This window comes from Sceloporus occidentalis, unplaced genomic scaffold (assembly GCF_023333645.1).
Source record: "Sceloporus occidentalis isolate IW3139 unplaced genomic scaffold, rSceOcc1.0.p SCAF_26, whole genome shotgun sequence".
Classification (NCBI taxonomy): Eukaryota; Metazoa; Chordata; class Lepidosauria; order Squamata; family Phrynosomatidae; genus Sceloporus; species Sceloporus occidentalis.
Window position 1 is genome coordinate 5,532,607 of NW_028317006.1, and position 23,450 is coordinate 5,556,056.

A 23,450-nucleotide genomic window follows, 5' to 3' on the forward strand; every position below is an offset into this window, starting at 1 on the left:
TTTCCAAGAATACTACACGCGGATGCCAGTAACAGGTCCGGAGCTTTCAGCAGCCTCTCTTTTGGCATGGCTCTCGCCAACAGTTGCACTATGGGGCCACATGAATTATCGAAAGCTTCCTACTGCACCACGTGCTTGCCGTATACTCCATCTGTAACCGCGTCCAGAGCCCTCCCCGTACAGCTGTAACGTACCTGCAGCCAAACTGTCTGGGGCTGAGGATGTCAAGCTAAGAGGTAACCCGTTAAACGAGGTGCAATGAAGGTGCGGGAACAAGACTCTCTCTGTTTTATAGAGTATCTGCAATGTCCAACAGATATAAAACATCTGTTGATGTTCTCTGTTATGGCAACTGTTATGGCAAGGGACCTGCTGAGATTAGAGACAAAGTGCAAAATAATTCATCTGATTTACTTCTCCGGGAGAATGTTGTCTGCAGTCTACTTTTTTTTTTTTCTCTTTGTACCAAGCTGGTGAAGGGTTAAAGCGATGGCTGGCGCTCTTCTGCTTTCACCACAGGGAGCCTGGGGTATGATTTATAGTGTGCGGATTAGAGGCTTGGGTGAGACTGGAAGATGCCCCAGTCGTATTATGCAGGGATAGCGATATCAGCATTGAGAAGCATGCAGAGATATTATCTTGTTGACACCGAGCTGGCTCTGGAGCAGCCGTGACGTGGAGGACGGCAGGAACGGATCCAAAGTCATTGCTGGACACAAGCTGGTGTGAGATCTTACTGCATTGTTATCGTGTGTGTTCGGCCAGCACGTTCCAGCTCCCACCTGGGATGCACAACCATGAGCACACGTAACACAGCACACCCGAGCGAGGACGCGCAGCACCGCATGCAGGGGAGATGTATTAACAGAGGACAATGTCACATGTACACGGGAAATTTCAAGGGCCGGTGTTGTGGTGGAAAAGGCCCCCGTTACCATGCAGAGCAATATAAACGAAACGCACCTCGAGTTAATTTCAAAAAGAATATGACTGCAGATTAGAACACTTGAACCAATGCAGTTTTGAAAGGCTGCCAGCGTTCGAGCCGTACTCTGTGTGTAGCATTGTGTTTTGTTCAGAATAGCCTATGCCTATTACATCCATAAGGTCCGCAGCTGTAACCCATACACTACCGGAACATTTATTTTACGGGTAATCATTTCGCAAGAAGGCAAGTGTACAATGATACATAATTAATCAGCACTTAAAAAAGACATGTTAATAACCATGGCATTTACATATTAAGGCCAGGGGCGTATTTGTATAGCGCTAGACACCATACAGTGACCCTATTATACTAGTGTATATGGTAATGAATCTAGGTGAGGGCGTATAAGGGTTATTTCCAGGTTAAATAGGTAATATAACATCAAAATTGCAGTTATCATGCACCAATGGGAAATAAGGTCTTTGTGGATTTGTTTCATTATTACTTATTAATCTTTGATATCAATATATTCTATGGCAGTGTTTACTCCTAAAAGGTAGATCTCAATGTATATGGATGAAACTACTGGTTGATGTATTAAATGGACACCTACAACGTTATGGGCCCAATAATTAGACCCTTTGAACCATACTCCACTTATTCCCCTGGAAGCTGTTAGGAATGCCTGTGGAACTTAAATGCTCAATAACACCCCTTTGTTATGCACTAAACATGGGGTTTGTAAAACAAAATAGTTCTAGGTAAAAACCGTCAGGAGCTATACATATCAGACAAATGGTAGACTTGTTGACCGTCCGTTAAAGTTCATACATGATAATGGAATACTCACGGCCCTTGCGGATGTTAATAAGCAGATTCCCCTTCAGTACGGTGCATCCCTCCAGCATCTCGGCTGAATTGACGGAGTCTATAGTTTTTTCCTGCTCACAGATTTTGGGACAGGGACCCTCGCAGGGACTGCAGAACATGCTGTGAGAGAGAGAGAGACAGATTACTAAGGACCCACTGCATAGAGCTCGTTGCATGGGAGAATGGCGAATAGAAACCACTAGCCTTATCAATACCTCCCTCTGGCCTATAGGCGTCCTATTCTGTACAAAGAGTACTGTTCGGATGGAGAAGCACTGCTAGCACATGAACACCACAAGCAGAAAAGGTTAAACAGCCTGGCATTTCTGAACCTAAAGATCACACCAGCAGGCCAATATTCTCCCAATAACTGGCTGCAAAAGTTACTTTGTAATTACGGATCAATACTTGGCCACAGTGCAGCCAGCTGTCAATCAAACATCTAATTTCTACATACATTGCATTGTACACAAAACACACCATAGACTGTACCCGGCCTAGTGTTTACAAAAGGCCAAACTTATTAACTTTCTTAAAGATTGCAATAAAAACCATTAAAGCATTTACTCATTAACCACCCTGGTATAGGCGGAATATCGTTGCTACTGCTGAAGCCACTGGCTTCCCCACTAGCCCATAGCTATTACAGCCAGATTTCTATCACCGGGGCACCAAGCAATGCCCGTGCACCACAAGCAAGGCCGCATCCAACAACGGCCTGCTCCGGCACTATACCAGGTCACCAACATTGACCACTACGGAACCATGGCGACAATGGGTGGAACATCTGTTGGATCAAAATAAAGCTGTCAGCACTTCCTCATACTTATCTACAACTCCCTTTCCAAGGTCTCCTCCACTATGGGCAACAACACTTACAGCATCTGCCAGTCTTGCCTCAGTCATGTATCCTTTCCAAGAGTTCCCTCTTCCCAGGGTCATTCTAATTCTTTTTTTTTTCCCAGCTCAGGCAGAGAGTTCTGAAGACCAGTGTTTTTTAGGGGGTGTGGAGGCTTGCCATGGTGTGTGTTTTTCTTTTTGACTTTCACAGCTGTAGAACACTACCATAAGCTCATCTCCAGGACTAGCTTACAGAAAAGGACAACACGGAAGGAAAGGGGAACCAAGAGGTTTGCATCTCACTGCGGGGCCATCACTTATATAAAGGGACACATGGATAGTATGACAATGTATGGTGCTAAACGGCACACTCCTGTTCTGCTTGGAACCCTTACACGTACAGCACATTTTAGCATTCTGTTTCAAGTGCCACATGTAGAAACTGCTAAATTCAATTTCTCTGCTTAATAAGTGTCAGCACCCGTGTCATGCTTTATTTTTCTCCTTCTTTCCCTGCTTGCCAGAAAGCTCACGTTACCAATTTACACAACTGATAGGAAGTAAGTACAGGACCATGTGTTCTGTGTGAACTCTGCAGCCGATGGGAACTCAGAGTATGAGAGCCTTGTCCCGTATTGACACGTTCTCTCGAGCAGCAGATAAACGGTGTCCTTGCATGTCAAAACTGCCTGGCGCTAAAAGAGAACCTGCCAAACCTTTATTTGTTCTACAATGGGGGTCCTGAGCAAGATCATTTAACGAGAGCTGCTCTGAAAATGTGCATAAAAACAGGTTTAGGGATTAAAAACTATTACACACATTTGGTGTAAAGTAAAGTTTTTCAGATGGATCATTAGGATTGGATAAACTATTTGTTGCAGTCAAGCAGGTGTTATCCTATTAATATTTGTGTAAAAGAAATTGACCTACATACTGAAGAGAGAAGAGACTGCGATTAAGTGTAGCATTTTCCCGGCTAAGGGAATGGACAGTCCTTTAAGAGTCATGATCAACTTTTTGACAGCTCAGGAAAGCAGACTCAAATGCGCATGAAAAAAACGGGACCAGCGTATTCTTGATGTCTCATCATTTCAGACTTTAAGATCAAAGTCAGATCATGCCAGACTGTTGCCAATAATAATCAGAATCATTTTATGTGTATCGTGTAATCTTTTTGTCTGAAGCCCCTCCTGCTTTTAAAATAATTACATCAATAATATAAACAGGGCGAGTTGAAAGATCGAGACGGAAGATGTGGTGGCCAAACATCTCATTTCTCAAACCAAAGAATGGTGTGAAAGACTTGGTTACTATGACCTTACCTCTGGCTTCCATTGAGCATGTATCCTGACGGACACTCTTCCACGCACTCCCCATTGTGGATGATGAACCGGTTTGACCCACTGACCAGGTTATGCACATTGGTGCACACCTCCAGAGTGATGCAACGCCAGCCATAAAACCTGTAGGTGTTGGGTGGACAGCTCTGCACACAACGGCCCTCGTAGAAGTAATGGCGACAAGCTACACAAGCCGTATCGTTGTCTGAAGCGGTGCAGCTGCCCAGGCACTCCGGGTGGCAGCACTCACCGCGGTCTGAGCACGCTCTTTTACCACACGTGTTTGGGCACACTGAAAAACAAAAATGAAAAACAACTTACAAGTGGTGAACGGGAATTTTCCTGTTTTTAACTTTCTTTGCATCGTAATTGTTTGTCTGTGACTTCGCTGCGCTGACCAATCACATTTGTCCAACCTTTGTCGATCATGCAGTGAGTTCTTGTCTGGGGGATGCATTACTAGACATCCTTTTATTAGTTACAGTATGTCCTTCTGGTGCTAAACTATTATATAGTAGTGAGATATTATACAAGAATCATTACACAGACATCACTGGGTCTAGAATATCATTTTGTATCAACAAAATAAAACCGCAGAGTTTGCGAAATGAATCTGAAATCTAGGTTAACAAAGTGAATGAAGCCGGAATCAAACTGCGAAGCCTTAGCCAAGTGTTAACTGCATCTTTCCTACAGACTCCATGCGGAGACCAAACTCTGGGAAGCCTCCGCATTAGAATGCACGTCACTGGTACGACCTTCACTAAAGTGACGCAACAGACCCCACTTCTCACTGCCAATACTATCTAGATTCTAAAGGGCCTGTTCCCGTTTTTCACTTACTATTGAAGTACCAGAAACATAGGAGTTAAATGTCCACAAACATTACCATTCAACACATGGTTTCAATGACCCCAAAGCACATTCTCGTTCCCTTATGCAAGCATAATTATGCATAATGAAGGACAGATGAGTAAGAACTCCATTTAAAAGCCGTTGCCGATATATTAATGCCCGTCTGGGGAACGAGCAAACAGAAGGTGGAACCTACATGCGTCTAACAAGCTCTGCTTAGCACTCGCTAATCCAGACAGGGTAGCATCAAAAGAAGGGCGACTATTTCCATTCCCGTGGCCGATTAGTGGCATAACAGGATGCAAAATGTCTGAAAAATAAAAACGGTGCCCTTTGGAACCCTGGTAACTTCCCCATTTCACCTGCTGTATTTGAACATTCTAGCGACAGATCAACTTTGTAATGCAATTCAGATTTAATGAGTGGCACACTATGGGTTAACCCCAATCAGGGAAAAAGTAAAATCCTAGTAGGGAAAGATATCGATATCATTTCTAATCTTATTTAAAAGAAGCATACTTCAGAAAATAAAACAATGAGGTTATCTTGATCTAGTATGAAGAGTTGGCAAAGCAGAGGAGAAGTGAAAACGATGCAGAGAGAACACGTGGATCAAAACAAGCTAAGAAAAAGAAATAGGAGAAAGTCCAGCAGCAGAGCCGGATTAAGGTGATTGCAACAGAAATCTTAATTATTGTAAAGGGTACAAATACTCCGCACCACTTACTCCGGCACGGCCCTCCATGATTATAGGGCTAGCAACCTAGGTGGGGACAACCCGCATTCTTCGGCATCTGGAGCATGCAGGTGAGTAAACAGGCCGTGCAGCGGAGAGTAAATCAGCCAGCGAGGGAAGGCTCCTGGCATGACTGGCAGACATTCTCCGCCAAGCCTGGACCAAGGCCCACACAGCCAATATCAAGCTGTCAGAGGAGAAAAGCCTTTCCTACGGCATCTTCACTGAACCGCTAGAAAAAAAAATTCAAGAGCTTGTACCAGGAGCAGCCTGCATCCAGCCCTGGTGTAAGAAGCCGGGGTCCAACACATGGAAGTCTATGCCCTGCTCTCAACCATATTATGAATTTCCCTGCAATTAAACAAAATTAAAGATCCTATTTCATGCTTGAGCTGTCTACCCAGGTCGGTATAATATCTGATTTTATTCAGTTTTTTTTAAATTCCATTATTTTAGAACGTCCTGCGTTAATCACTAGGCAACAGACTGCTTACCGAGGACCTGTGGCAATGTGTGTGGCATGGGCCATACCATAAGAGTGATGCTGCGCATCGCTAACCGTGCAGGCACTGGGGGGGTAATACAGTGTCCTGATCCGTTTGCTGTGAGCTATTGATGGGGTGAAACTAGGGGCAGATAGAAAAATGTGTTTGCGAGTACGGCAGAAAATATCTACAAGTAATATCACGGGCAAAGTTAAAAAAAATAAAGGCAAAAGCGATGCACACGCAGGCTGGTAAGGATAAAACAAACTATAAATATAGAATATTTCATACATAGATATGCAACGGACAGTATTCTGCATCACAGAACAAACGCTGCTATGTAACAAACCTCACACATATTTGGAATTATAACAAAACGAGTAAACATATCGGCTCCCACAGTGCGCAGTTGGCTAAAAAGAGTTTAAAAAAATGAAAAGACTCGTGCTGCCCAGGAATGGCTTAGAAGAAGCTCTTTTCTCAGTTATGACATTTATGGGATCACCGCGTGATAATATATTATCACATACATAAAGCTTTAATTTAGACAGGGCAAGAAAAGACATACTTCAAACAAACAAAAAGAACAAAATCAGTGTCTTTTCTGCAGCTGTCACTAGCGTAGGACAAATTGGTCAATTATTCAGTCCAGTGCTACTGTTTGAATGGGGTTGACAAACGTAGCCCCCCGCAGACAGGGAGTGCCACTCGCTGGCACATCACACATAGTGCGTTGTCTTCACAACAGAGCCAGTGTGTCCCGGGATGTGACCGCACAGCCGTACCGACGGACGCCGCAGTCCTCCAGATCGGCTAATAACAGCGTTATGAACAATGGCATGGGATCTTTACACTATTTCACCTCTCATGTTATTATTAAGTTACACCGCTCCATATTCCGCAACGCTGCACAACGGGCAAACGACCCTAATAAACAAGGCACAAAACTCATACTCTGTATCTAAAGATGAAAAGAAGAGAGCGAGCACAAGCTCTTCCTTGTGTATTGGCAACGGTTACAGAGCAATCTGCTTAAATCTAATATGTATAGTTATCACATTAAATGCTTGGATGCTTGCAGGCTACAAAGGGATCTTAACCAAATGCTATTAAATTAGAGCCTGGATGACTTAAAACCCACTTGATTGTCTGCTAAGTGGGCAAGCCGTGGCTCCGCTGATGAACTAATCTGTTGTGCAACGAAGGGAACCGCACTGTCTACAAAGACAAAATGCCACTACTATAAATGAAATCCTGTTAAAACACTTTGATTTTAGCGTCCGGTCCTGTTTGTATATACCTTATAAGTGTAAAGCAGCCATTGCCCTTCCATGACTAATGTGTGTGGAATTGAGGGAGAAGAATATTCTATATTTATAACTCATCCCGCTTGTGCTTATGGCCTATTTCCACTCCTGCTTACAGTACACAGAGCTATTTGAAGCATTGTACGCTCCCGAACAGCGTGGATTTCCTAACAAGGCAGGTCTGTGTCCCGCAGGAACAAACCTCAAGCTGTCTGGTGCAGCGAGAGAGGGCCAGATTCAGATGGGAGAGGCCCCCTGCCCTGTGGTTTTGGCAGTTGCTCTGAAAACTGGTGCCGGTGATGAGTTTTGGGCAATTACACGCCTAGCTGGTGTCAGACGTGTGTGTGTATCAATGTTCCTGACACAGTGGGCAACGGCAAGGCAGGCCGCGCTTGCAAGCTTCGCAGCGAAAGGTTAAGGCGGTGCACGCCACGAAATTTCACGTATCAGAGCCTTCTACAAAACTGAATGATTCTGTGTTCCTCGGATGTGAATTTGTTTCAGAAACAGCATGTTTGTTTTTGATGCCCCAAAGACACCCCTTCGCACAGAGTAACGACCTCAAGACGACGCGTACAAAGTATCTCAAAATGAGGGCCAATACATATCAACACGCTTTCCTAGAACTTTGATCAATTTAGTATATAAACGTATTTCTTTAAACGTTGCGGCTTTTGGGGCTGTAGGACACTGATGTCCAGCTAACATTCGGAGATCTTGGGAAAGACGAAAGACAGAGAGGCAGAAGGATTTAGGTCCTAAGGAAGGATTGTCCCTGCTCAACAGGGACACTTGGAAAGTATTCTAAACTTTTTTTTTTTAAAGATGTAGTACTTCTACCAATATGGCAAAGATGTATTCGAGAACATCTATGGTGCAGACGTGAGACAAACAGCATGATGTGCGAAAACATTGCCTTTACCATAATTTCTTGGTTATAATTATAAGAAACAAAAATCCATGCAGCAAGTATTTCCTAAAAGGCAGTGTTTGGCAACATCACAAAGGCAATTACAGTCACGCCACGGCAAAATAATAGAGATGGGAGGGTCTGGAGCTTTAACAAAGAGCCAAGAGGTTTTCAAAGCCTGATATGACTTTCATTGTTTAATTTTAACATCAATGTGCGTCTCTATTTATTAGAATAGCTAAAGATACTGAATTGCCAATAGCGATGTAACACAAGAAGCTACATTTCATTTTAATTCTACTACCGCTTCCAGAGAGACAAAGTCACTTTAATGCCAACGATAAGCTGAGTGTCCCCTTTTAATTATTCTCTGCATGCCAATGAATTATAACGCCCTCATACATTTTCACCGCTCCCCTACCCCCAGAAATCTCATCCATCCCTGTGCAGAAAGCACACCTGTTGATATCTTAGTGAGCGTTTTCCTGCCAGTGATTGGCAAAAGAGCCATGTTGTTTTCAAAGCCCTGTTCTGCCAATCGCCCTTTTGGAGAAGTTCACAGAGAAGCAAACGAAGGAAGAAGACACAAGGAGCAGGGGATCGAGAAAGAAGACAGAAGAACAAGATGCAAGAGAAGCAGCGGTGCTCAGTGGCCAGAAGACAGGTGCACGGAAGCGGTCAGCAGAAAGGTTAGGGAGACATTCAGAGAGCACGAGAGAGTGAATGAGAGTGTGCGACAGAGGATGAGAGAGTGAATGAGTGCGACAAGGAATTCTGTTTCCAACTGCCCTCTGATTTTTGTCCGGGAAATGAAACAAAAACAGGGTCTATTTGCACAATATTTTCTACTATCCAATGTTTGCATATCTCCAACTTGTTCCTAATGCTGTCCAAAGAGTGTTGGTGATGCCTCACTTAGTACAGGCACAGGCTGTGTCCAAAACCGATCAGAGAGACCAGTTTGTGTAGCAAATGCCAGAGATAACATGGCACTGAGTATCAGCACGTAAGAGAAGAGGAGAAAAAGCCATACTTTTAATGTGAGTAAGGTCTGCTAAGTAGAAATAGGAGATAAAAACATTGAGCTCATCTAGGATGTAGACTCTGACCCTAAAATAGTCCTTGATTTCGTTTTGAATATGTTCACTGTATTAGCCTCTACCCCTGCTGATGGGAGGTCGTTCCATTTATCTACCGCCCTCTCAGTAAAGTAAAACTTTGTTACATTATATCGACACCACCGACCCTCTAGTTTTAAACTACGATCTCTAACATTGCTCCTAATTTGTAACAAACCTGACTCTTTATTGTACTTTGCTTAGTAATTTCTTGAGAGAGAAAAAAAAAATTTATGTGATCAGATATTCAGGGGAATGACAAAGAGAAACCATTTATTACTCTCATCAAATACAGTATACAGTTACAGAGTGCTGCCCAAACGTAGTGCCGGAGATAATGCAGGAACCAGTGACGACCACGATGAGAAGCTGATGTGACCGAAGATTCCCCAAACTCAGCCAAGTTTCTTGTAGATTCTGCCACATGGAGATGAAGACCACCACACGCCTCACAGCTATCTGCCACAGACCATCCTCTGTGAACATCCGTCCCACCCAAAGGAAACGCCTAGCAAGCGGCCAGATACTATAGGTGTACTATCCTCTATGGGATACCTCTATTTGGATAAATGGGGGCACGGCCATTATCCATTATTCCATACGTAACCACAAGGGTACATGACACACTTGGCCGGAACCTGTCTTCTCATCATTCATTCTATGAAGTCCTGTAAGGGCCAAACATTAGTATGTTTTAGCCAATACAAGATGCTTTAAGGATATGCAATTCTAGAACATTGAAAATGGTCTTAACGCCATAGCAACCAACTATGGTGATAAGACCACTCAAGAGAATCACTTTATGCACCAAACCTTACTGGGATTTCAAGGGAAACCTTGTTTCGGAACGCTGCACGGTACACTGTCAGCCGGACCCCTTGGATCCTTCCCTTTTCTACAAGCGCATAGACCCAAGCATTCGCTCAGGCAAATCGGCTTTTTGATACTAGCACGCCATCAAAACCAAGATATTTCAAGGGCAGGACATTTAAATTCAATGCTGTAGAGCTATTAAAACAATGGAAACATAAAATTACAGAACACAGTTGAGATTTATGCTTGAAAAAAGCATCAAGTAGCCAGATTCGTTCATTCCTTCGCATTATCAGCACTTGTCTGCTTTGTCTTCCAAGTCTGCTCAGACCTGGGTCACCCTGTTCCAAATGCCTCGCTACGTGCCGGAGTCTGTCTGTTCTGCACACAGATCTATTCATTTTATTTCACAGCATAAGCCGAGGCTCTTTTATTCCTTGGTTATATGACTAAACAGCGCCATTTACACCTTTCTACCCAAATCTCTTCCAGATCTTCGAGTAATAAGAAAATATTTTCCCTTTCCCAGGCAGAAGCAAGTTGTTTACTCAATATGGGAAATACGGCTATAGCAGGGCAGGTACCGGCAGCTGCACGGGCAGCGTTCTCCCGCACGTTATGTGTAGACTCGGAGCTTTAACCCCTTGTGCTGAAGAGCCCACCCACACAAACGCTCTCGTTTAGTTCTGGCATCTGGAATCCCAATATTTTATTGTTTCTGGTGATTACGAACATTTGAAATGTTTCTGATGATTACGAATACATGGAAAATACTCGTGAACAAAACAAGGCTGAAAACAAGGAGGAAGAAAGGCTTATAGAGAAGAAAATCTGAAGGACGATGAGGGAAAACACAGAAACGACTTGAACGGGGTATCGTTAGTGCGAGAAGCCGCGGGTATCAATGGCTGGAGCAAGGAACAGCAGCAACAACGCAGCTCCTGGATACAATGTGGCACCACGTGACGCGTGTTTAGGAGTCTGGAAAGAAATGCGACAGATCATGTGATTTCACTCCAGACAAACGCTGCTAGACATCACATGCAGAAATGACTTCCACCAAATACGTGTCCTGCATTGGAGACGGCTACATGTGTCTGCATCCGTCTGTATAGAAGTGCCCATACAGAACCGGCACGGCAACGATTAAACGGGGCGGGATGTCAGTATTAAACACAGGGATTCCAATCAATAACCCGACGATAGGGGGGGGTATACAGGCTGTGCGTTTGGCCATTAACCATATATAAGCCATATAGCACTTTTGCTTCCTTCTATGACAAACTACCGTTGTGTATAGGATGGCATCTATGGGAAAATCTATGTGATTAACAGATTCACAAGACAAAAAAACAACAAAAAGCATACTTATCCAAGCACTTTGGCACCCTATGTTTCTGCCTATAATCTGAACAAACACCAGAGCTGCTCCAGAATCTGCTGGTGCTATGGTTTATACGCTGGTGCTATATTTTTTTTTTTATTTCAGAGTACCGTGTAAATCTTTTTTTTTAATTATTATTATTTTCCTCCTTTCAAAAAGTGATAAAGATGTCAAGGATGTACTGATGTTCTGCAACCAATAAATTGCCCTCGTATGTACGGAGCGGCTGCTTATAATAATTGCTAGTTATCAGAGTTATGGTCGGGTAGACATAATGCTTTTCACAATATAAAGTATCCTGTAAGACAAAATGGTAAAACGGCTCTAAGCTTCCAGGTCCATACACACGGACGGATGGACGGACGGACCTTCTAGCGCTGGTTATCTGTTAGCATCGCCCGTGTAACCTTATCCGCGCACAGAGCTTAGTCTTGTTGTGCCGCTTGCACATCGAACACCTCTTGACCAAACGTAGACAAAACAATAGGATTGGAAGTGGAAAAGTCCGGGCCAAGTGGAAAAGACCCAATAAACATGTTTTCCCGATAAGAGAATTGTTTTCTTTTTTCCTTTACCAGGATTATACAGGATGGGATGGGGGGGCTGCCGGGCTTTTTAATACAAGAGATGAACAGAACGTTCCCATAAAATTCAAATTAATTGAACAGCCACCAAAGCCTGCAAGAATCAATTAACATTTTAGCAAGGAAAGTCTGTCACACGGTGCAGAGCAGAGATTATAACGCAAGGTGATATAAGTGAAGGGACACTCCAGCCATCATATGTCCATAATGTACGATCGCTACGTCCTCCTTAAATTAGCTTTTTGTCTCGCTTGCAAATGCAAATGCATGCGGGGTTTTCCAGAATCCTCCCCAATATTTGCCTCTTACGACATTTGTGAAAGAAACCGGAAATATATTTTACCGCATGAAATGTGATTGTGTACAAGAAGCTATTTACACACTAAACTAATATATGCGATGGTTTCATCCAGGGAATATGCAGAAACATACCTTGCCTCTGTGTGCTATGGTTTAATATATATATTTATTTATTTATTTTGGTTCTATATGTACAAAGTTTTTATTGATTACTCCTTAATAAAATGTGTATTTCTATTTCAATTCAATTTCATTTAAATAAAATAAAAAATGTGAGTAAAACAGATCTTTTACTTTATTAATTTTTTTTCTTTCATGGATATTTATGGGTAAAACATTAATTTACAATTTGGATCCATCCTCTTTCAAACAAAGCGTGACTGCCAGATATGGGAACGTATTATTTTGCACTAGATGTTAGTCCTAATAGAAGATCTGCGGCTGTCAAGTGTCAGATCCACACGTCACAGTCCACTAGTAATTTCAAAAGACACACTGTACATATATAAAAATTACAGCATTTTTGCACAAAACTCTACAATATTATAATTTAAAAACAGGGTTTAAACCTTTCAGTTATCAGTCATGGATCGCTGTATATAGAACAGTATGGCGGGAAAGACATGGAAATCAATAAGTATATATTTGCACTATTTGCACAATCTACGGGTGACCTTAGACAAAAGTTCAGCATAAGAGACCTATTTATTTGAATTTTTTTGTTACTTCTCAGCGAGGAAAGTACATTCTTGGACATTATCCGCTTTCAAAGATGAGATCAAAGAATTTGCCTTCTGAACGCGAATTTAGAGAGCAAAAGCTGACAGAATATGCCTGTATAAATCAAAATGTCGCCCGGCTTTACAAATTATTCTCTTATTTCATAAGGAATTGGCCAGAGCACTCAGAAATAAACATGCAGCCAAGAAGTATTTTAAGGTTTCCGTCAAGCATCTGTACCAAAAATATGACCAGCGAATCACATTTTCCACGTTAATCTAAAAACATTTGATACAAGAATTTTTTTTTATTTTTGGGTTTTTATTGAAGTGTGTGGATATTACAAATCCCACCATACAAGCGAAGAGAAAGAACAAGAAAATAACATTCAACATGGGTATCCGCTGTAGCTTGTCTAGAGTCAAACGCCTTAGAGGCTTATCGTTAACTAGTACAAAAAAAGAAAAAAAGACAAATACAACCCATAAATCCTCTCCAAGGCATTTAATCACCCATTTCATTGGGATTGCCAACATCTCCATTCTCAAGACAAAGACGTGAAATAATCTTACGGCGTACAGGCTGGCCACACACAGAGCCTACTTCTCACCTAATATCAGACGGCACTAAAAGGAGTCCTCAGCTAGATCGCATATAGGCTTAAAGGTAAACATGTCTCCTCAAACCTCCGGAGACACCTAAAGTTGCTGGTCTGTTCCCAGGTCTGCTTCATGAATAGTAAACACAGACACACACAACAAAAAGGTTCTATTACTGGTCCACAAGAATACTCTAACCTATCGGGCCATATATCACCTGTCCTCAGCTATATCATACTAGGACGAAAAGTAACTGGAAAGCATGGGTACCACCAACTCACAGTAGACAGGGACTACAGACTATGTGACCTTATGGAACAAGCTATCCATCCTCAGACTGATCAGAAGTCAAACACAGGACGCTCAGATGTATGGCTGAAAGAGTTAACAAGCATGAAAGCTGGTCCAGGAGAATTTATCAGAAGAGCCAAGCCTGCAACACTAACATCTCTTCGGCTTCTCCACAGCCATCCTGCTTAATATAGCTTTGCAAAGAGAGGAGCCCTGATCTTAAACCACCAAGCGCACCGAGATATGCTCAACGCTGTTTTCTTGCTCCAATGTTGACAAAAATAATAGAATTCTATTCATAACACAGCTGGGTACCGGGACCCCACATTCCAAAAGCTCTTTAGCACGGCTTAAATTATGAAATAAACATTTAAAAAAAAAAATGGATTGGAATGTGTTTACGAGATAGGACGGTTTCATTTCACGGCAAAGCCTGATGTTAGGTTTGTAAACGGCAATGCGATTACAGACAGATTTGAGCAGGAAAACATTCAGGGAGTGTAAGCCCTGAAAGAATGTAGCGAGAGAATAGACCCCGTGAATCGGAAATTCCGATGTTCTACATAAAGACACCCTCCAGCTCGCTAGATAATTTAATAAGCTACAACGCACTCGTATATAGCCAGCATCGAGCCAGTGCTGCAGTGCATCCACGTGTGAGCCCCATCCGCGCTGTACTCTGCAGTCTGCACCAGGTCTTCCAGGCAGCCCTGTCACTAATAATTAATGTACCTGCTCCTCACTCACAAGCAATAGAATCACTTGAAGCTCGTGAAACACAAATACAATTCAGGTCACTCGTCGCATTTAGAACAAAACCTGTATGCGGCCAGGGCTCAGCTCGCTACTCGTACGGACATTTCTACCGCATCGTAGGAACCATTTACCCTACACAGACCGATGGCACTTAAAATATCCGCTTCCCCATTCCGGCCCCTGAACAAGTCCAGGGAAGGAAAATGAACCAGCCAGCAGGGCAAGCGGACTTGTGTTATTATACTGAATAAAATGCACTCAGCCATTGTTCACCTAAACCAAACTAGCCCGTATAATGCATAGGTACACAGAATGACACGCATTCATCCCGTTTCCCATTTCAGGGGTCCGTGTGGAAAGCCAAGGGGGGACTAAAACAAACCCATCTCGTGGAGCTGGCGGACCCCTCCCATGACACAACTAGCGAGTAAATACTCTGGCAGGGAGATTACAATAATCCGCATCGCTTGGCGTGTTCTGACCGCACAAACGAACCAGGTGCTCCTGAAACGTGCAGCCACCGGCCAGGACACATTTAACATCTTCACTGCCTCCAGGAGTCTCTAAATATACATGTGCCATTTTACCTGTACTAAAAGGCACCGTCATATATACACAGAATACACGGCTTCAGTAAACGCAAGTAGCATTAACCAGTTGTGTGCCTAAAGCTCTACAGATCGATGCAGTTATCACCTTCCTGGACACGTTTAAACGCTTGTACTCCGGTCTAAACGTATGGCGAGAAGCCGTTGACCATAAAGCGTACAGACTATGATGCATGGAGTGTACTGGGGTTCTGGTATGGCAATGCTCTTTACATATATACATACATACATATATTTATTTATTTATTTATTTATTTTTTTAACTACACGCTGTGCAGAAAGCACTGCCCTATATTTTTCCTGCCCCCGTCAGTGCAGAGGGATCATCTGTCTGGCATTTGGTGTAAACAGGGGGGTTAGTCGTCTCTGGTGGAAATGCTGCATCTTTGTGGGATGCCCCAGTGATGGACAGAAGCCTCTGCCAATGGGCTTTCTGGGTTGCAGCCGAAGTGAATTGCCAGAGCAGCCAACCAGAGGACAGGGAGGAGGGGCTTAATGACTGATATGTTATTCAGAGCAGAAAGGAGTAAACAAGCTCTTTATTGTAGACGTGTGTGCAGGAGGAGCTAAGCCGCTCTCCGCCACAATCAAGCCCTGGATAGAAACTACAAAGGGAAAACATGATTACAAAATATTCCCTGCCCTACTTCTGGAGGTCACTCCTGGCTGTTGTCACAATCGTAGATTAGCCGAGCTTCACAAACACGTCTCCCACTCACTATTAAGCATCTGCTGCCAACGCGTGCGTCGCAGCTATCAGACAGGTCCTGCGAGATCCGCGTTTACATTACAAACACCCATTTCCTCGTATTCTCAAACATCCGCAGATCTGCCACTGCCCCGCTGCAATTGGCTTTATAACGGCTGATCAGCTACGTGATGCTGGGCTGTATAGAATGCTAATGAGGCCTTGGGCAATCCTCTGTTTATGGCCCACGTCTATACATTGGCCATTTACGCGACAGAGCCCTGCAACGTCACGCAGCTCGGAGCCCACACCGCAATGCAAAATCCTGCCAGCCCAGAGCACTGCAACGCCAGCTTCCCCACTACCCCCCGGGGGTGACGCAGACAACGGCTCTGCCCTGAGAGCCGTGGAATTGTATATATTTATATATTATATATACAGTGAATGCTTTGTGCCAAGCACATACACTATCTAAGCGAAGAGCGTGGCCACAATGCAAACATATAGCTTTTTTTAGATCACTGTTGGAATAGAAATGTGCGCTTCTGGCTGTAGCGTTATCTGTACTTTAGACCAAAAAACCTCACCGTGAGAATAAAATAGCGTGTATGCCATCCTTTTTGTTGCTATAGTGATAACACACCATTTGAACCTTTGCAATAGATAACGCTAATAATATATATCTCACACACATCCTTATTTGTGTTAAATCAAACGCATGGGGATCAGGCTTCACCAAGGGGTGGTAGATAAATGGAACAGCCTCCCAGCAGGAGTAGTAGAGGCTAATACAGCTAGGGAATTGAAACATGCATGGGATAGGCATACAGCTATTAAGCTAAGGCAAGACCGACGACTGATTAAGGTGCGAGTCTTAACACCAGAAAAAAACTGTCTGATTGTATGGGCTCAAAGGTTTATTATCTGCTGTGAAAATAGAATTTCCTTTGATTAGCAGCACGTTCCAACGGCCGCCGTGCGTTAACAATACAGATGTTACTGAGAGAAACACGTTTGCTCTTCCCAAACGGTGTATTTGTGGACCCGCCGCTAACATGCCCCAAGAAGCCATGATTCCCGTATTTAACTGGAGATACCGCATGTTCAATGACTTCTCTATACATAGATATCTAACAGCCTTTCACCCGTCATTACAAAACAGCTGAGAAACAGATTAAAATACAAACAATATACACTAGTAATATTCTCATCACAGACATGTATATATTTTTCTACCATCCAAGACCCAGTTTCCATATGAAAGTATTCACAAGTACGGCCTGGCAGGGTAGAGCAGAGCAATAACTGCTCTGAGAAGTGGCTTCGATAGGAACCCGCCCGCGCTATGGCCCCGATACAAACACCTGGCGGACAGGTCAGATTGCAGATAACACGCAGATAACGTGTGGATAACACGCAGATAACACAGGAGAATTTCCATTGAATGAGCCGCATTCCAACTGGACAAAGTTTACAAAGCTAACATATCTCGCTTAATGGTGCGATGGTTCCAACACAACCCCATCACATAGACCCAGCACACCGACAGATTAGAAGGCTGGCAACTCAAATATCTCTGAAGCTTGTGGAGGTGTTCTGAAGATTTACTTGCGGGTGAGGTTAGAAGAGATGTTACACCCCATTCAGGACCACAGCCGATGGGAAATAACATTTAAAGAAAACGCATAAAACGCATAAAGCTTAGCGTATATGTAGGACACTACATAACATCTTCTATAACCGTGCTGGCTAACACCTTGCCGCTGCAGCCGATGTCCCCATGATGCAGCTTCACAGGAGCTGCAGTGCCACTGACAAACCAGCACCGTCCCGTAAGTGTGAGCGGCCGGTCTCCTCCTGCTTGTAACAGGCACCTGGCCAACAACCTTCTGGAATTTGCAAGCAACACACCATGGCCAAAACGCAGCGCGTAAGTCAACAAAGTCCACGCAAAGCCGTTGCCAAAGCTATTATCAAGGTATTTTAAGGTGAATGCATGTACTGTATCTGTGCATTACATATAAAATTAGATTATATATAAACATATTCTTTGTCTTTTTACTGTTATTCTGTACAAGTCACTCGCAGGGTTGTGCATGTTCTAAAGACAGCGACAACACAGCTCCATGATTAGGCTGTCAAGTGAATAAAGCAGGATGGCGGGATACAAACAAACTGTTATAATATTAGTAAAAAGGACAATCTCCCTGAAGCAATCAGGTTTTCCTTTGTTATAAGCCATTTACAGGTTTCGGTATGGTGGTCTGCAGCCCACTGATGCTCGATGGCTCATGGACATGGAGACTTCTGCCATAGCTTTGTGTACAGTTGGCCGACTCGGTGCATAAAAGTGCTTTCGGGGATACATTTTTGCTAATAAAAAAAATTGGAATTGCAATGGGAAATAATTTAAAATTCATTGATTTAAAACATTAGCCCCCAAAGCTTCAATAGCTAAAATAAGTTTTAAAATGTCCTTTATGTGTACAAATGAGTCCATGCGCAGGTTATTGCGATTTACTAAGAGGAGCTCAGAGGAGTTTCTTTGCGTAGGTCTAGCACCTTGTGGCAATGATTGGACAACAAGCGACCGGCATCTATATCAGCCTTTGGATCACAGCTGGAGTGAAAAGAATTTCAGAAATCTGCCATTGGCCATATTAGATTCCAAAGGAACTTTTTTTCCCCTTTAACTCATTAAGAAATACCCTAAGCATGTGAATCATGTCAAAAATATCCCTTGGAGGTCGTTCATAGGTTACTAGGTAGCCATGTCTGCTGGTTACTGGACAGGCTAGACAAGGAGAACCATGGAGATGTGCATCCGTTCCCTCCCAGAAGGCAGCCACTCTGCATTATAAGCAGCTCCCCATGAGCTTATAGAGCCTGATAGTAGGGTGCTCGTGTCTTCTCTCCAGACATGTGTTTCAAGACGGTAACATGGAGCAGAGTTACAACCAGTAACGATAGTGACACCAAGCATATAAACACTCCTGCAGAACGCAAGTATCCGTGTCAGGATATTCATGCCGCTAACAGTCCTGATTCAAGGACAAGGAAAACCCACCATGGTAAAGTTACGAAACCAAAGATAACGTCCCTTTTCTAGATTGCACGCGATGGTGGCCCCAGGTCACTAACTGTTTTGGCCAAAATAAGTTAAAACATATATGCGTCGCTTGCGTTAGCTTTAAAGACCTCCTCCCTGCATGCCTTAAAAGGTTTAACATATGTGATAACAGACACTTATAACCTAATTAGCAGTTACTACTTAACAAACATGTTCATGATCCAAACACCCTCTTTGTGTTTAAGCTCTGTCCCGGCCAAGTCTCTTATTTATTCAGGTTTAATAAATGGCACTATTTGCTATGGCAGGAGTCACCCAATCTATTGCCACTTGCTGAGAAAGAAATTGATTTCTGATTAATGTTTAATCAAAGCCAAACAACCCCATCTGGGAGGAAGAACACGCTAACCCAGTTTGTGGGAATGTGACTGAGCTTATCTTACTGATAGCGTTACTGCTTACACCAAGGAAGTGTGTTAAGCAGGTGACCTGTTCCACTTCACCCTCCTGACACCTCCAATTCCAGTACACAAACACACACACCTACTCGTAGGTACACACACACACACACTCTGATTATACAGGGAACAGGCTTTAAATAGAAGACGCAGAAAGCTCTTAACAAGCTTCTAAAAACTAGATACAAATTTAAATATTATATTTTATGATATGTCCATAGAACATCATTAAATTGTCCACCATAGACCCCAGCAAGTGTCCACCATAAGCAACGGTGGTGCCTATACCTGGACCAGAAAAAAATAACCGAGAGAAGAAAGAAAAACAGACACTGAAATACAAAACATGAAACTTGTAACATTTTCTAATCTATTTCACAAATTATGGGTTGCACATCCGTGACTATGACTACATCTGTGCAGACATCAGGATCATCTTAGACTTCATAATCCATAGAAGACTTGAGGATACTCTGGCTTTTTATTTTTTAGTTAACAGAAGATCTTTATGTCAGAAACATTATAAAAGATCTCAATGAAGATTAAACAAAGGAACAGAAAGAGACGGATAAAGAGATTTTACGAAAGCGAGCACAGGAAAATTAGCTGCTCACCACTTCGACTCTGTGCCAGTGGAAGGACATCCCTAGTTTACAAATTCAATATTTTAACTCCCCCAATAAATGACGACGGGTAAATGCTGTCCGGTGTCTCAATTCCCAGAATAAATAAAGTGAGGAGGTACATCGGTTTATTCGCTCCTCGCCCTGTGACAATGCGGAAACCTCATGACTGCCAGAAGGATGCATGAAAGACACGAGCGGCAAAGAAAGCCATGATGTTGGGGATATTGAGTGGGGTCTTTTACGTTCCCAAGTGGAGACAATTTGGGAGGTTTAGCTCTGAGTGCACCCCAAGGGCATAAACGGAAGGCATGTGTTTTTTGCACACGAAGACTATAAAAGCTTTGAGTTAAAATAAGGCAACTGGTGTGTTTCCCGTGTAAGATTAACCTCTTCACTGTCAATCAAAGCATGTAACTACAGGGTGAACTTGTGCTGAACCGAAGCCTGAACAGGAATACTGCTGCTTTGGCAAAGGTATGTATGTTTGTGCATGTCATATGCTTATCCTTATCTCTCGCGCTCTCTTAGGAAACAAAAATCCCCCCCTTTTCTAATTCATTCAGGGTTATTTTTTCCTAGCTGCTGAAACCTTTTTAAATCATTATCACATCCAACAGGATTTTCCACTCCCCGGCTATTTAAACAGAGTTTAACAGGAGAGCAAATGGCATTTCAGGACAGCTCTGAATGAAAGGGGGGGGGGGACGTGCCCCATCTACTCCAGCAGAAACGTTATTATAATCACCCGAGCTGGCGCGGACGGCTGCGGCAATTCAACAAACCACGCTCACATCAGACTCTTCCACAACTCAACGTTCTACTACATTTAAAGAAACATGCGTATCACAGAGATTGTTTTCTGCTTATATTCTCAGGATCTGCAAATCCACGACCAATTCTATTCATAATATTTTTATCGATATTGATTTTACATATATATATATATATATACATATACATGATTAACCAGGCATCTAATAGTTTTGTTTTACTCTAATACCCTGCTTCAATATTTTCTGTATAAATTATAAGTACATTTGATAATATGCCAGTAATAATATTTTTAAATTAACAATTAACCCCAAAGATGGCTAATGTAGTAGGCATTCTATAAGCTTGCCATTGATCAGCAAAAAAATTCATTATTTTTGGGAACACAGACCCCACCAGACTCTCCAAGTGCAAATAATAATTTGGTTTATTAACCATTTGCGTAAAATCTAAAATAAAAAAAAAAGAAAAGCATTTCCCGTATGAACAGATTTTTTGGGATTTAAGGAGAGACATTTTGCGCAGGAGATGTTGGAAGTAGAAGAGTTATCACAGCGCTCAACCCGTTTGATACAAACTGACACCAACATCCTGCTCTAATTCTTCCGGAGGAACTCACACCTTAATCCACATAATGACAGTTTAGAAAAAAAATCCACTTTAATAACCCCCTTCCTGGCTACCAGACACCTGGAATCCAACAGAACCGTAATTGTTACCAGCTAAGGAGGAGAACAGAAATCACACGGCTTATCATATCAGGACACAGACGTCTGGCCTACAAAGAAGATAATGTGAAGACATTGCTAGGATTAGCCATTCTATTTGTTTAGGGGGGAAAAAAAGAGGAAGAAAAAAAAATCATTATATATGAACAGGGGCTTTCTGCACTTAAGGGTCATATCTCCTAAACACTACATCAAAACCAGAACTCCATCCGCAAGCTTTACAAACCACGCTAACTAGTTACACAATTACACACACTATATATATATATTACACACACATACACAAGCACATAAACACGTTTTTGGGGTGCAGTCCCCAGCAGTCTTGCCAATAGAGCAGACCCCGTATACTCAAGTGCTCCCCCCAGGAGAAATGAACCAGTTAGCAATGCTGCTAAAAGAACTCTTAAATGAATCAAATACATTGTTTTTCTTCTTGAGGAAATGAAAACGCTCCTTTGATGAGATCCTGCCCTTTCCCCCCAGGAGCCCGCAGGTAAGGTCAGCTAAGGTCGTTCCACCGGTAGTTATTGTCAACCAGCACGGTCAAAATCACAAAGGTCTTTAAGCATCACTGTTTGCAACAGACAATCATAATAGAATTATGAATGATTAAGAACCACAGTTTTTAATTCAATAGTGCAGCCCTTTACCAGCGCTTTGTATCTAAAGTAAAAAAATGTTTTTTCGCCAAACCCTTTCAGTGCCACGGGTTTACACAATTCTTTTTATTATGAGAAGGCAGATTCCAAGGTTCGGCAATTCATGAAAAATACGGTATACGCTTGACTGGCTTTTTTTGAATTTATTACAATGTAATAGAAAGGATACCAAATAAGGAAACCTAAAAAACACATTTTGCATGTTCCCAAAAAAATAAATAAATAAGGAGCCATGGAAATATCATAAAGCCATGTATTGAGCACGTACGCTGACGGAAAGCATGTTACGAGAACATGTAACTGGTAAGTTGAGCCAGGAGGCACAACGCAGATGGCTCTTCTAAAATGTGCTGCACATGTGATATTGCACAGCCAAACAGTCCATATCCTCAAAATAACCTAATGAAAGCATACATTATCACAAACACATCCTCAAGAAGTTCACATCACAGCGACGCGGCTTTCTACACAATACTGGAAGACTGGAATTTTTGTGGCAAATGTGGTTTGAAACTATTTCCCTGACATTTATAGAAAACTGAACATTTCCACTACAGTATCAACCACTAAATGTATATCAAAAAAACGTATTATGCATCCAAAATACAGAGGGATATGACACAGAAGAAGGGCTTCCATAAACGTGTGCGTCATAGAAGCCCTAACTTGTAGGTACGCGCAATAATACATCACCATGACATCAATATTGGCATTCAACGGGGAAGGGGGCAGTATTATATATATATATATATACATATATATATATATATATATATACACACACACACATTTTAGTAGACTTGTTACTATATCGTATTTAACAATAATTGCTACAGTGACCCATAATACTCTACACCAACTATTTAAAAAAAAGGCCGCTAAAAATTCATATTCAAAACCTGAAAGGCAGCACAGGTCCCAGAAACCATAGTGTTGATGTTTTAGACAGCAATATTTTATAGGACACATCCTTATGCATCTGCTTGTGTTTTGGGTCACACAC

At 42.5% G+C, this 23,450-nt stretch overlaps 1 protein-coding gene across 1 annotated transcript in view; it reads right to left on the minus strand.

The window, feature by feature from the left end:
• The window catches only part of LOC149300034 (insulin-like growth factor 1 receptor), a 95,726-nt gene that overhangs the window by 25,880 nt on the left and 46,396 nt on the right, over positions 1-23,450 (minus strand). The window contains exons 5-6 of the mRNA XM_089485514.1: positions 3,961-4,270; positions 1,779-1,918 (exon numbers count right to left, since the gene is read on the minus strand). Coding sequence (XP_089341640.1) covers positions 1,779-1,918; positions 3,961-4,270 — 450 coding nt within the window. The remainder of the gene's footprint in view (positions 1-1,778; positions 1,919-3,960; positions 4,271-23,450) is intronic.